Source organism: Gavia stellata, chromosome 8 (assembly GCF_030936135.1).
Source record: "Gavia stellata isolate bGavSte3 chromosome 8, bGavSte3.hap2, whole genome shotgun sequence".
NCBI lineage: Eukaryota > Metazoa > Chordata > Aves > Gaviiformes > Gaviidae > Gavia > Gavia stellata.
In genome coordinates this window covers 32,834,168-32,848,391 of record NC_082601.1, presented here as the reverse complement: position 1 = coordinate 32,848,391, position 14,224 = coordinate 32,834,168, and the positions used below count along the sequence as shown (strand labels likewise).

Below are 14,224 nucleotides of genomic sequence, written 5' to 3'. Positions count from 1 at the left end.
CCGCTGCCTTGGGGCGCGGGCAGCACCGTCCCTGGGGAGCGGGCAGCCGACCTGCTGTGGGCGGGAGGGGCTCCTGAGCCCGGGGGGCTGCGGGGAGCCGCGGCGGTAGGCGCTGCTGCTGTGCTCGCTGCCGCGGAGGGGCCCGCGGCCTAAGGAGAGGAGGTGCGAGGACAGCTCCTCGTTACCGACCTCGCTGTAAGACGTTTGGTCATCTTTTATTCCTCAGAAATAGGTGTTGTTTATACACGAGAAGGGTTTCTTAACTTCATTACGTATACAGTTATCGTGCGGATGGCTTACTGACGGGGGCACAGTCAGAAATGGGGGCGAGGGGCTGGGGGTGAGGTACCAGCAGCCATCAGGGGCCTGGGGCCCGCCTCTGCCCGGGCGGGCGTTTCCCCAGGCCCTTCGCTCGCCCAAGTAACTGGAAGACTGCTGATAACAGAGTATCTGAAAAATTGCTGCAGAACACCTTATGAAGCCTAGTTCTCCTAAACTGAAAGGTAACATTTATTTACCAACTTCGAACAAAGACACTGAGCGGTAGTTAAAAGCACTCTGTTGCACTCGTTTATTCCCGTTTAAACGAACACAATTGTGCTAGGCAAACTGTAGTAGCTAAACATCACACATTTGTCAACAGACAGCAAATGTGCTAATTACAGCATGACATCAGATTCCATAGGCAAAAGCTGTGATAGTGAGGGAAATTAAGTTGCAGCAGTTAAAAAGTCAAAGCCGTAATGTTTTGCTGTGAAGGTTACCACTTTGTATGAAGTTCAAAAGTTAATGCCTGAAAAAGAGGGGAAAAAAAAAAAGGATGTGAGACAACTACAGAAATATTTATATGCAGCCAGGCTATAATCCAAACCAAGACCTAGTAACACTGGCTGAAATACCTCAACTGAGCGCAGCAGACCTTTACTTCCAGAAAACAGTTCTGAACACTGAAAAGAACTACCGTGATCATCCCAAACTACACAGGACAAATGACTTCCACCAGTCATTTTCTCACTGCTGCTGTAATTTATACTAGAGCTACAGCATCCTTTCTAAAGTCCCCTTTCGTTTATTTGTCATGCACGATACTCATTGTGCAATGCAATTTATATTTCCTGACACAAAAACTTGGCAAAAAGAGAACTTAGTATTAAAATTTGAGTGCAGTCTTCATTATGATCCATGGTAATAAGAATAGTGGAGCTGTGCTTTTGATTACAAAGAGAGATGTGGTTAAATAGGCAGAGAGCAGGGCAGAGCTAGAAATCCTAAGCTGAATATTGATTACAAATTAATCCCTTTAAGATATTGAGTAAATCACCAAAATGCTTAGATTAAAATCTTACTGAAATCTTCAACTATTTGTAAAACGAGAGAAAACAATTATTTACCTTTACTCAGAGTTGACAGGATTCACTGACTCTCAAATGAGATACAAAAGTGTTTATTTGGTACAGAGTATGGTTATGCGTAGATAAAATAGCTGAGAAGTACCTGCTATAAATTGAGGCTGGATTTATTGATAATGCAAGCTTGACCCACTTCAATTTTATTTCATATTTATGGAGAGATGTGAATATGTTTGCAATCCTTTTATCAACCTTCAATTTTAGTGGTAGAAATAAGGAAAACAGCATGAATGGACAAAGATGTAGAAGATATAGTATGTCTAAATTAATTTTCTTAATGTACATATATCACAGAAAACCATTAGTCTCGATTTATAATTTTACTGATATCAATTACTTAAATAAAACCTGCATTCTCTGTTATCTGTACATTTTCAGAATTCTTCTCCACATGAAAAAGGGGAGAAAAAGAAGAAAGAAAAAAAAAACCAAAAAGCGTGGTCTGTATAGGTCTGCACAAACACCATGTGTTATTTTACCGAAGTAGTAAATACCTCATAAATCTCTACCTCAACAATTTTAACCAACTTCAGGCAAGAGTTAAGGTACTACATTTTTAATTTCTTCTGAAAAAGAAGTTGTTTTTATACTTCAGACAGAAGCAAGAATCACTTGAATCCCAATCTTTCACTTGGTTGCATGTAACAACATCAGAGGAAAAAGGCATCCTCTTTTACCTTGATCAGCAGCATCTTTCAGCCTTTGAAATAATTTGGAAAAGAATTTTTCCTTTCTTCATAATCTGCAAATGCAGAAGCGATAGGATCTGAGTAGAACATGACAGGCCTTGGTCCTTCATTGTTCATAGTGAAAGTAGCTGGGAACTTTCTGAGATCAAGACCCCTGCCCGAAAAATAAGCCTGGAGCGTTCTGAAAAACTGAACATATTGCATATGTGAAAAATAGAGCATGCCCAACAGAGATTAATTATTTCTACTGACACAAAGTAGATGTAATATTTGTTCCTACATGGGATGAAATCCTCTATTTTGATCATAAACTGGTACAATGTAGGCAATATAATTCAGACATGTCCACTCCATCCATGGCTTGTACTCCTTTACATGGTGTCGAAAGACCACCAACTGTTTACTGATCATCTATGCTCCCCACAACCACAGAGGATTCAAACTGTATCCCTTATAAAACAGGCACAGCAAAACCCTTACTGAGACTAAACAGTACAGTTCTGTTACACATTTCTTTTAGAGAAATATTCTCTGATTTGGCAACAGTGGGCAATTCATTTTAACTGGGCCCTTAGATCACTTAAAAGTAGAAATTAATGCTGCTTAAAGCAGCGAGGAAAAATTGTGGAAACTAAGTTTTTTCCTTTACAAATTCCTTATAAGATCTTGCAAATGTTCTCTTAATGATATTTTCTTAGCTGTAATTAACTTTCAGATCTTTAGCCACTATTCACGGCAATGTGTCAGATGCAAACTTATTCATACTTCCAGAAGATGAAACATGCAATCAACAGCATACACATTTGAGAGAAACATAATAATTGTTCCTCTTCTGTTTCATAAAATGAGTGGTTGTATAATCAAAATACGTTTTTAAAAAACTAAAGCTGCTGGATGGAGATATAAGGAAGTTTTATGCACTACTGCACACCAAGAATGTCTCTTCAGTTAAGGGGTACATCTTGACTGAAGAATGCTCATCCAGTTATTGACTATACAAAGTGCACAGTTACTAATGCTACATTTAATGGGCCACTCTTACCTTTAAATTTAGCAGATAAAAAATTCTCATGATGGAAAACAAAAAACCCACACAAAACTATCCTTCTTGCAGCATTTCCTTACCAGGTCTCTGTTTCTAGGGTTATCTAGAGGTTTCCATTTTTCTTCTGGTTGGAAAGGAGCACCCTTTGCCAATCCTCTCACAGCCAATACTGTATATAGACCCAGAAGCACCACCTTCCACATGTTGAAGAAATGAACAGTCTTATCTGTAAGAAGGACAACGAACCAGACTCCTTTAAGTCCTACAGAGCTGTCACTAGTAACAAATAAAGCAAGCATGACAATTCAGTGGAGTGCTGAAAATAATTTATCCGTGGCATGAAATGAAAAGTGTACTACACATATTAGTAACTGCAATAAAAATACATCTGGTATAATATACTACAGAACCGTTTCACAACTTGATTCAAGGTGGAAAAAAAAAAAAGAAATAATTCTCCCTTTCACGTTCTTTAAAATAAAGCTTACCAGTAAATTTGGCTGTGGCTTGCCCCTTCTTGGTTAGTCTCCTTGTAATCTGTGAACAAACTGATCTCTGCACTTATATTTCTAGTGGACTGCAGGTGGGTGTCAATGACGTTAGCAGGAGTTCAAAAATACAGTAATGATTCCATTTCCATCCATGACATAAAGACCCTTGAGAATTTCATCCTTAATACTCTTAAGACCTGTTGCTATCGAACAGTGCAGTGCGAATTCCTCTTCTCTAAGCCGTATTGCAGAAAATTGGTGGTAAGCATATAATAAGTTTAAAACAATTCCCAGCAGAGATAGTAGAGCTGTATCAAAATACTACTTTTAATTAAAAGTAATTAGCCATATCTCTAGAATGATGACTATCAGATAATTACAGCTAGTTGAATGGTTTTCAAGCAAGATGAGATATGGATCATTTCCTTGATGCTGGAGAAAGAGAAGAAAGTAAGGTCTGTTTCAGGATCCAAAATCATAACATTTTAATGGAAGTGTTGCTTTCCTACCCTGATTTTATCGGCAGTCAATATCCTCCTGTCAGACTAGAAACTAAGACAAAGACTGCAAGGAGGACTATGCTAATTTACCTCAACTTTATTTCATGGCATTCTTCATCTCAAAGCTGCTCACATTTTTTGCTTATAATTTCATTATACTCTTTTCTCCACTATTTAGAGAGATATTTTATGTGATACTAACTAAAGCATCTCTTATTTAGACATGTTAAAACTGAAGATTTTTGGCCATTATCTTACTCTACTTTTTTTTTTTCTGACTAGAAGCTTTACATCTTTTCTTTGGTTTAAATTTTGAAAGCAAAACAAAAACCTAACACCACCTTTGCAGGCAGGCAAAGTTGTGGACATCCAAACATCATTAGCAACACAGTAAACAAAATCCTAGTGTTACTTTCATGACTGCAGTAACATAAAAGAAATACAAGTCAACTTATCCAGCTTGTATATTATTATACAGACTTGGAATAAAAAAAATTCATACACACAAAAAAGAAAATCAAAACCCATCAATTACTTTTCATAATAGACAACTTCCAGATAGTAGACTCATCAAGAACCAGAGCAGCAGTAGCAACAGAAGAACTTGTAAAAACACAGGCCCCAATGTAAGGGAGCTTTCTTTGTTGATTTTCTAGGTAGATACTTATTTCTAGTTTAATTTTGTGCATAATTCACCTTCTAAATCAACCAGGAATAGAAGTATGTTCCTCTAGAGGAAATGACAGGAAGGGGAATAGGCTTGATTTACAGCTGGGGATTAGATTTTAGTTCCTTTTTTAGCTTTTTTTATTAAAAAAAAAAAAAGGCCAGAACAGCAGGTGGTTTTCTTCCATCCTTTTTTTTTTTTTCTCCCCTCAATTCCTTTTATTAATTTCATTTATTTAGAAAGAAAAAACAGGGGGATACGCAGTATATTCAGATAGTAAAACATAGCAAAGTCGTGTAAATTTGAAACAAGTTTTATTACTGTAGGAATGTAGGCAGTTTGGTTGACTGATGAAGTACGCAGATATGTAAGAGATTCAATTAGCATATATTTTCTGTGAGCTGTCTTAAATAAAATCGATACGAACTTGTATTCTTGCTTTCTGGGCTAAATGTGTTTCAGCAACTGTTTGAGCTAAAAGTCTGTTTAGACTTAGTGCTCATTTTAATGTAGGTTTTTGGGTGGGTTGTTTTGTTTGTTTGTTTGGGTTTTTTGAAGATAATTTCATTATAGCTCTTTCCTTCAGTGAAAGTCAAATATAAGCAGAACACATTCATATTAAAATACTATTATTATAGTTACACTGATTGGACAAAATTGCATCCTCCTTTGAGAGCAGTAGCTAGTTTAACAAGTGCTTTTCAAGCCAGATGTCAGTGTGCTGCCTTTTTAATGCAGACAGATTTAAACACTAGGTTTTCTTGACAAATTATGTATACAGACACACATCTTCAGTAAATCAAGTCTTTTGAAAGTGGCTATACTAATTATGTAGCCCTTATGGCACAGTAAGTATTGTTCATGTATGTTTGAATTAAATTGCACCGAAGCTGAAAATGCTTATAGAATTGCTGGTTCAGTTTCATGCAAGTTACTTCAAAAAGGTAAAAATATCTTGGTCTAGAACAAAAGGCAAATTTAAAATTAATTAGTTTAGCTGAGAACAAGTTTTATACATATGATGTTCAATATAAATTATATTATTCACCAAACATTTTCCATTTTATTGCATTTCCCATTCATGATAGCAAGGCAGGTATAACAGCCTAAGGTGCATGAGTTAAGATATTGAGACAAGCTTCATCAGGTATGATCTTTATTGTATTCTACTTGAGATATGAAAAAAGCGTCTGTTAAAGTACTGCTCTAACCACAATGCTTTTGTTCACTGTTTTTATTTTCTGCTTAGAATCCCAAGTATTACAAGTTAGAAGGAAAAGCACCAAACTGCTCCACATGAGTACCTGAGCAAAGACTAAAGGCAGACATTCATCACGACACTCATTAGTGTGTTTGTACAACAGAAGTACAGGTAACATTCACAACACTCTACAGAGTATGACTGGTAAGTGGCACTTTTTGTGAATTACAACCATTTGTACTAATGCAACCATGTTCGAACACAATACAAAAATATACAGAAGTGTTTGCTTAGCAGAGCATATGCTATAGTGTACTCTAAGTCATGCACACTTAGGTAAAGAAAAGACAAATAAAAAAAAATGTCAAGTATACACTGCAGACAGGGAAACCATCAAACAAAATACAAACATCTCAGAGTAGCTCCCACTCAAGTTGCCTTCAACTTCAACAAAAAAGTACCAGTATCTAAAAGCAGCTTTTAAAGATTCTGAGATTTCAGCATTCAGCAATTTCAACATTAGCTGAAGATACCAAGGTCTTTGCCAAAGCTTATCTCACATTGCATGATGTGTATCTGAGAATTCAGTTATAAACATTTTAATAAGCACAATAATTTATTATAGCATTATTCAAACATTTATAGATAAGACACTGTCAACATCTCTAGAAACCTGTAACTATTAAGAGTTAGCTCCACCTACAACACCAGATTTACACTAGCTGTATAAGAACTGAAAACAGAGGAAGAGTTAAAAACATGTAAGACAGGTGGCTTGTGAAGCTAGAGATTTTTCAAAAAAAATTACGTATGTGTTCTTCAAAGCTTTAAGTCCCCTTAAAACTAAACAAACAACAGCCCCCTCCCTCCCCCCGCAGTTACCTAAAACAGGTATTTTGGCCAACATTATTCTCTCTTTGTGCTTGGAAAAACAATTAAAAGCTAAGTAGGGAATCAAGTTACTAGGCCTAGGTTACACAGTTTTTATAGACTAATCATCACATATAAAGGCCTTAAAGATAGTTTTGCCCTCCCAAAGATTTTAGTACTAGAATATTCCTGTAACTAGGAAATCAACAATGGCTAGGATTAGTGAAACAACATCATCACAAAAGAAAAAAGAGAAAGTTAGGTGACCAGAATGAAAGTCCTAAACTGACACACAGAAGGAAGTAGCAGGGAAGACACAAAAATTGCATGCTATCTGTTTTGCCACAGCATCAGCAGCATTGTGGCAGCCAGGTTCAAGTTAGTTCTCAATAAAAGAAGGTTAATAACTTTGATTTGCATTGCTTCAAACAATTACTGTGATCAGCTGACATGCAGTCATTTTGTGTGCATATCTAAATATCCACAGTCCAATGATAAACTTTGAGATGGCATCTTTATTCAAGATTCAGTGTTACATTGTACTAATACTAGCAGGGGGGAAGTCAGAATTTGGGGGGTGGGGTGGGGGTGGTGGTGTTGAAAGCATACAAAGAATCCTGTAGAGACACATAAGGAAAGCCAGTGGTGGCTTTTCCTGAGCTCTTCATATTAAAAAATATACATAATAAATCCTTCTACTAGATCAGAACAAGATTTTAAGATCTTGACTATTTCTGGTTTTCTTTAATAAATTGAGAAGAACAGAATGTATAAAACTTTTTTTTTCCCCAAAAAAACCTTTCAGGGTTTTATATATGAATATTTTTCCTAAAAAGTGAAATTCATTATTCAAAACTTCTGGAGCTTTAACACAACTAACCACCCCCGTCTAGTTTTCTTCTCACACTGATGTAGATATTGATACTCAATGGCTTAAATACAATATTTTCCTGAAAGTACAATTAGAGGATTTTTTTATTTTGAAGAAACTAAAGAAGAAAATTTTTAAAAATAATTTGACACACAGACTTCGAAATTGAGACAGATATCTGAGACTAGTTTTCCTTTCTTATTTTTCTTTTTGTCATAATAGAAAGACTTGAGAAATTAAGGTCAGCTAAAGCTTTCTGACTTTGGCTGGTGTGATTCCAAACCACAAATATACTGTACTTGTCATGAATCTTTGTTTCTGTAAGTGTAGTAAAAGGGGGTCAAAATATTTTGCTAAAACTTTTTTCCCCAAATCAAGTTTCAGTATGAGCCACACAAATTTTTTTGGTCAACTTCAAAAATCAAATTTAAGGCTACAGAAGTCCACAGGCTACAGTTAGAGTATATTCATTTACTGGTTTAAGGCACAGTATTTTTTTTGCTCTAGAAAGCTACAAGTTTAAAGTCACAGTGAGGAATTTCACATTTCATTTTTGGACTGGCACTCTAATTATATATGTCACATCTACTACTTGTAGACTTCTGTAAAATATTTCAGTTGTCAGGTGCTGCAGTCTCAAATACCGTTTTCACACTCAAAGTGACCTAAGTGGAAAATACTGAAGCCTGAACTGATCCTAAAATAGTGCACTTAGCATTTTATAAAACTCAACATCAACACACTTGCACATTTGATACTTAATATATATACCCTGAAATTATCTAAGTTGGAGGGAAAAAAGTCTTTGCTGGTATTTCAACAAACATGCAAAACTTCAACTGAACAACAGTCTACAGGACAGCTGCTGTGTATTTTCACTAGGTCAGTCACGGTGCCTACTATTACTGTGAACATTTGGGTTTTTACTACAGTGGAAGGATACTGCAAACCAAGGATAACTGCATATGGAAGGGGGAACTGGAACAATGTGCTGCAAAACAGAGTCACCATCACTGGAGATGTTCAAAAAACATGTAGACGTGGCACTTCGGGACATGGTTTAGTGGGCATGGTGGCGTTGGGTTAATGGTTGGACTTGATGATCTTATAGGTCTTTTCTAACCTTAATGATTCTGTGAAAATAACAAGTTTGTGTGTGCCATTCCTGACTTTGATAGACTCAAAATTAGCTCCGATACCACACAGATTCCTACAGAATCTAGACTGCGACCTGCCAATAACTGTAGAGAGGCCATGCTTACAAGGTTTGTTTATGACAGCATGAGTAGCAAAATCTGTTTGCATTTAAGAATGCAGAATGAGACCCTAAAGCTTCAGCAAAATTCAAGTCAAAACATCACAGCTTTGACTCAGGTTTTCATGCTAGAAGGCAATAAGCACATATTTGAGGCAGTAACGTGCTTAGATACCTGAAAAATTGAGGTGCTGGGCAGATTTGCTTAAGAGCTACAAAATTTTCTCCTTAAATGTTAAAAAATATATTTTTTAAAAGCAGTAATGTTTATTAACAAGATGCAAATTATAGATTTTACTTAAGCTATAAGATAAATGAGCTAATTAAAAGCTTTGAATACATTCTTCCATGAATAAGAATATGCATCAGAAAATACAGTATTTGTAAAAGGTTTTCAAATAAACTTTTAGAGATTTTAAGGATTTTTTTATGAATACTAGTTTAGAGTTCTGGCTCTAAAAAAAGGTAGAAAAACTATTTTAACATAAAAATGAATCTGGTTTCTATTGTCATCCATTGGCACACATTTCCAGAGGTATACAAGAACAGCATGTAGCTTTGGTGACAACAGTGTATCTCCCCTAAAGGACCGGTGACGAAAGTTTTAAAACCTTTTACAGTACAGTGCTAAGTGCTTATAAAAGCTAGCTTGATTATCTCCCAGATAAAAGAGATGTAAAAAGCCAAAGCTGTAAATTAAGTGACTAATATTCATCATGAAATGGAAAATAAGCATTAAGAGTTTAGTCTGGTTTACAGCTAACAATTTTCTAGTAGCTTAGTGACTTAAAACAGCAGCACAATTATTGTACAGACACTATAACCATTTCCAAAACCATTTTCAGTAACTCAGAGTATTGAAGGTCTGTAAATGGCTGGTTTTTTCTTAGTACAAATAAGACAAAAGCCTAAACACACTCATCACTGTATTGAAATAAACTTGATCAAATGAAAGCTTCTCAAATGTTTACATTTATTCACAGGCACGTAATCGACTTTATTCTGTCCTGTCAAAGCTTAGAAGCAGATATATCAGATTTCAGAAAAAAGTCAAGTAACAAGTTCATAACCTTGTTACTGGCAAACACATGGAAAATTAGACTTTATATCAAATACCATATGCAACAATGCTTTTTGGGGTTTTTTTTGTTTTTTTTTAAGTATGAATACATTTTATTCTTTTTTTTTAATCTGACTTTAAAGGTAGTCCAATTAGGTTATAGCTGAAAAGTTCACTTAGACATATAGGCAATCTCTATGTCTTCTGGAATATATTACTACTACACTGTTTAGCGTTTTGTTGTGTTATTCATGTCTTTGTTTTAAAACTTAGCAAGTTAATATTTTGGAATGAATTGCTACATGTATCAGCTCACTCAAAACCAAAATCAGAGCAGAACTCTAAATATTAGAAATAATATTAACTTAAATTCCAGTTACTGCATTTTTTTTTTAAACAAAGCAAAACAAACACAAAAACCCCACCCCAACCAAACCCCCCCCAAAAAATCTTCCTTTCAACAGGATGCTGAAATGTGACGTACCGCAACCAAATTTTAAGTCAAAACTGAAAAATACCACCTTTGGACAAAATTCATTCATTCAGTTTCAAGGTACATTTGGTAGTTCCAGTTAAGAGGTAACGGTTTCTCCTTACCAGACAAATACAGACCTTTTATGAACTGTTAGCTACAGGTGTAGCTATTATGACTGCAGAATGATAACACTATGAGGAACACATGTTTGATCACAGCAACCAGAAAAGGTTATAGATTTCAAGAGCAATTCCGGGTATGGAGATGTCACTAGAAGCTTCTCATTAAATCTCTCCCTGCCCATGCCAAAGAAAGATTCTGCTGTACATATATATGCTGTACCTAAAATTAGCGACATTTGGTACCCTAGGTTCTTACCCTGTTTTTTTTTTATTCTGTTTCTGATAGCTTATTAAAAATATTAGAAAAGAGCCACAAAAATAGTTCTTATTTTGAATGCATCCTGAGGTACAAGCCAAAAAACGGTGGCTTAATCTCAACATAAATGCTTGATTATGTGGCATAATCTCCATCTAAATGTGGTGAACATCCACATGGATGAAGAACAGTGGTTTTGCAAAATTAATACCTCAACTTCTGAAAAAGGAGAGAACAGAATTTGGGTCTGCATGTTAATAGGAGTCTTCCCTTATAGAGCAGAGGTCTAATCCATTAAAAGTTAATTTGCATCTTGATTTTCTCCCACACAGTCTAGACAATCTAAAATTTGAAGAATAAACTGGAATTTTAATTTAGTTAAAGGTACTAAGAGACATTACAATGTATTTGCCAAAAGCTGTTTTATAAATGCAGCCTACTCATAATAAAGCATATTTCAGTAATATCTACACTTCCTCATATACGCAATTAAAAGCATTTATATTGAGTTAGCCTACGTTTCTGCTGAGATTATAATTGTGAACAGTGGCAGAACTAGAGACTCACATAACAGAAGCCTCTTCTCCAAAAGTAACAACAATCATTGTATTTTACCAGAAAAACAATTTTAGACTGTTACAAAATCTTGTCCTTTTCAGAATGGCAAGTAGGATAATTCATCCTCTCTTAGAACTGGATGAATTGTTATCTGGACTTGTTCTAATCCTATCCCCCTCCACTGATTATATAGAAAATCTAGTTGGGATTAGACACCTAATCTCTCCAACAGCTGAAGTTATGCAGTCCACACAATCACTGCAAAATCCAGACACACATCTCCGAGAACAGTTTTCATCTAGCAAATGACACAGAATGCATATAAATCCATAGCAGCAGTAAGACTTCCCTCCCTCCTTCCCCCAATGAAGGTAAAACATCTCTGAAAAAAGGGAGCATTGAGGGAGATGTGATAAATTCTGTCATCTGTGATCTCAGACTCAGAATTATATCTATTCCCACCTCCAACTTGAAAATCAGGTAGAAATCTATGCAAGATTCTGTAACCCATTTCATGAAGAGTGATAACAACTATCAATACAATTCCCAGCTTTAAAAATATCATTAAATGAAAAAAAATTGTGTTATTCTATGCTGCTGTAATTCATTAAGTTTCATACTGTGGCAGATTTTGGAGGTTATCAAAGCTACTACATGCAGAGACTGTTTGCTCCCCTTATGCTGATTATTTTATTCCACTAACAGCTCCAACAAATGGATTCGTGCATAAAGAGCCCATTAAGGTGGCAAAACAAAATCACAAGTAAAACACAGTAGTGAGCCAAAAGGACCGTGAAGGCTAAGGAAAATTATCTTCCACAGAAATCAGATCCTGCACATTTCACAGACAGCTTTTTACCAGCCCCAATGCAGTTCTGCCGCTATCTTTCATTCACAGCCATTTGAAAGGAGAAAAACTATTCTATTCTATGTGTGAACAGCAATTTTTAGGTTAAACCAACTGGTGGATTTGGCTACAAGTATATTTAGACACACAAATTATCTTATATACATATACCGTAGCATACATTTGATTAGAAGGTATCAAGATATAATCTATTCAAATAACTTTTCTGATTTACAAACACTATGTATAATCTAACCTTTTTAAAAAAGGTTGAGACTAGAATACCAGCACATAGATTACTGATAACAGTGACATTGGTTTGGTTAATGACAATAGTCTTACTCAGTTAAAGCAGTTTTAACGACTTACTGATAACTCAAACTGCTGACTTGAATATAAGCGGACAAAACATGTGCTTACTTCACATTTGTCTTTCATTTTGGAAAGTCACTGTGTGAATTAAGTCTTTCCAGCCAGCTCAAATGAATTGACCCTAACAAAATGCTAGAACTAACTGAGGCACTTTAGGCAAGATCAATGAGATACGATAAAATTAATGGGTCAGGCTGGCTGTACCACTACATCAAGGGTATACTTGGTTGACTGTGGGTAGCAGATTTCCTCTTACTATTCGTATAAGATGATTGAACTGGTCTAGTATTTCCATATGAAGATAACAGGTATCTCTGACAGAGCGCAGACAGCTAAGACAAAAGCAAGTAGTAGGTTCATCTCTATACAGAATCAACACATCATTTTAACCTAATGGCTACTGAGATTTCTTCTGTTGGCAAAACACATACCCAGGGGACAGAATTCCTTACACATAGCTATTTTAGGCTTTATTATAAATGGCAGTCACTGTAGCATCTAGGCACTAAGATAATACTTTATATAGAGCTAATAATTATGGTCAGTATTTCCCACTATTACTAAGAGTTTGTCCAGATGAGGAAGTTAGCACTGTATGGCAGGGCATGAATTTACAGTGTTGTAACTACATATTAATTTAATGTATTGACATTTATTATGAGACAGTTGATACTCCATTTACAATAGAAAAAAACCCTGCCTTGTCTACCTGGAAACAGTGTGGTACAGCAACTGCACTGTAAACTCACACCATACCTCAACGTTCCACATATGGACAAAGTCCGAGGAGTAATTTCAGAATTGACAATTCCAGAGAAAGCTGACAATGTTTTAAAACAACATTACAGCAAATTGTTTATGAATCTGCTGGTATCCTTCCTGAATAGAAAGTTACACAGAATATTGTTGTTTTCTCACTCTCACGAAAAGTAAAATGTAAAGACTTTCAATAATCTCACAAATGTTCAACTCACACTGATTGAACAAATGATTTGATAGAAATAACAGTTCTATAAGTGGTACATTCTAGTTTGCCTAGACACAACTGTGGCAGCTTCTAAATGTAGCATAAAATGATTAAAAGTATACTTGGCTGTGTAGTTTTTGTGATAGTCACAGTGTGCTTGAAATATATTGAGTTTTAACCAGCATAATTTAGACCTGCAAGAGATGCAAGTTCAGAACATATGCACTGTATGGCATAGCGAGTAAAAAAAGTCTGTTTCAACAACAAAGTATAGTGAAATATCAAAGTGTCTACAAAGCAAACAGAGTATTGAGATGTTACACTGATATGATTTATGTACTTACACACACAGTTAATTCACTTAATTTTCACAGTCAGGAAAAACACCATGAAAAGCTTTCTAAGCAGCATGAACAGAACGACAAACTTTTCATAAAGTATTCACAGTTCTGTCCTCTTTCCCACATAATGTAAATTACTGATGATATTAATCTAGGCATTTATTTGTTGAAATTTGCCCCATCTCCAGTGTTAAGTTTCTAGGCTGCACTGTTCTTCCTATGTATAAT

General features: G+C 35.6%; 1 protein-coding gene across 2 annotated transcripts; it reads right to left on the bottom strand.

Moving 5' to 3' along the window:
• Positions 1–1,583: 1,583 nt before the first annotated feature.
• On the bottom strand, positions 1,584–3,602 carry C8H2orf66 (chromosome 8 C2orf66 homolog). 2 transcript variants are annotated; one of them, XM_059820519.1, is made up of 3 exons: positions 3,224–3,602; positions 2,087–2,287; positions 1,584–1,601 (listed from the first exon to the last, which is right to left on the bottom strand). In XM_059820519.1, the coding sequence occupies exons 1-2, from the start codon at positions 3,440–3,442 to the stop codon at positions 2,105–2,107; spliced, it is 402 nt and encodes a 133-aa protein (XP_059676502.1). In that variant the 5' UTR covers positions 3,443–3,602; the 3' UTR covers positions 1,584–1,601; positions 2,087–2,104. The 2 variants fall into 2 exon arrangements, with proteins under 2 accessions (XP_059676502.1, XP_009809814.2); XM_009811512.2 differs by lacking the exon at positions 1,584–1,601 and having other exon boundaries at positions 2,006–2,287.
• Positions 3,603–14,224: the final 10,622 nt, after the last annotated feature.

Excerpts from the sequence above, each read along its gene's own strand:
- C8H2orf66 (XM_059820519.1), bottom strand. The coding sequence starts at position 3,442 with ATGCTTGCTTTATTTGTTACTAGTGACAGCTCTGTAGGACTTAAAGGA. Across the intron at positions 2,288-3,223 it reads ACCCTAGAAACAGAGACCTG|TTTTTCAGAACGCTCCAGGC; the intron begins GTAAGGAAATGC and ends CAATATGTTCAG.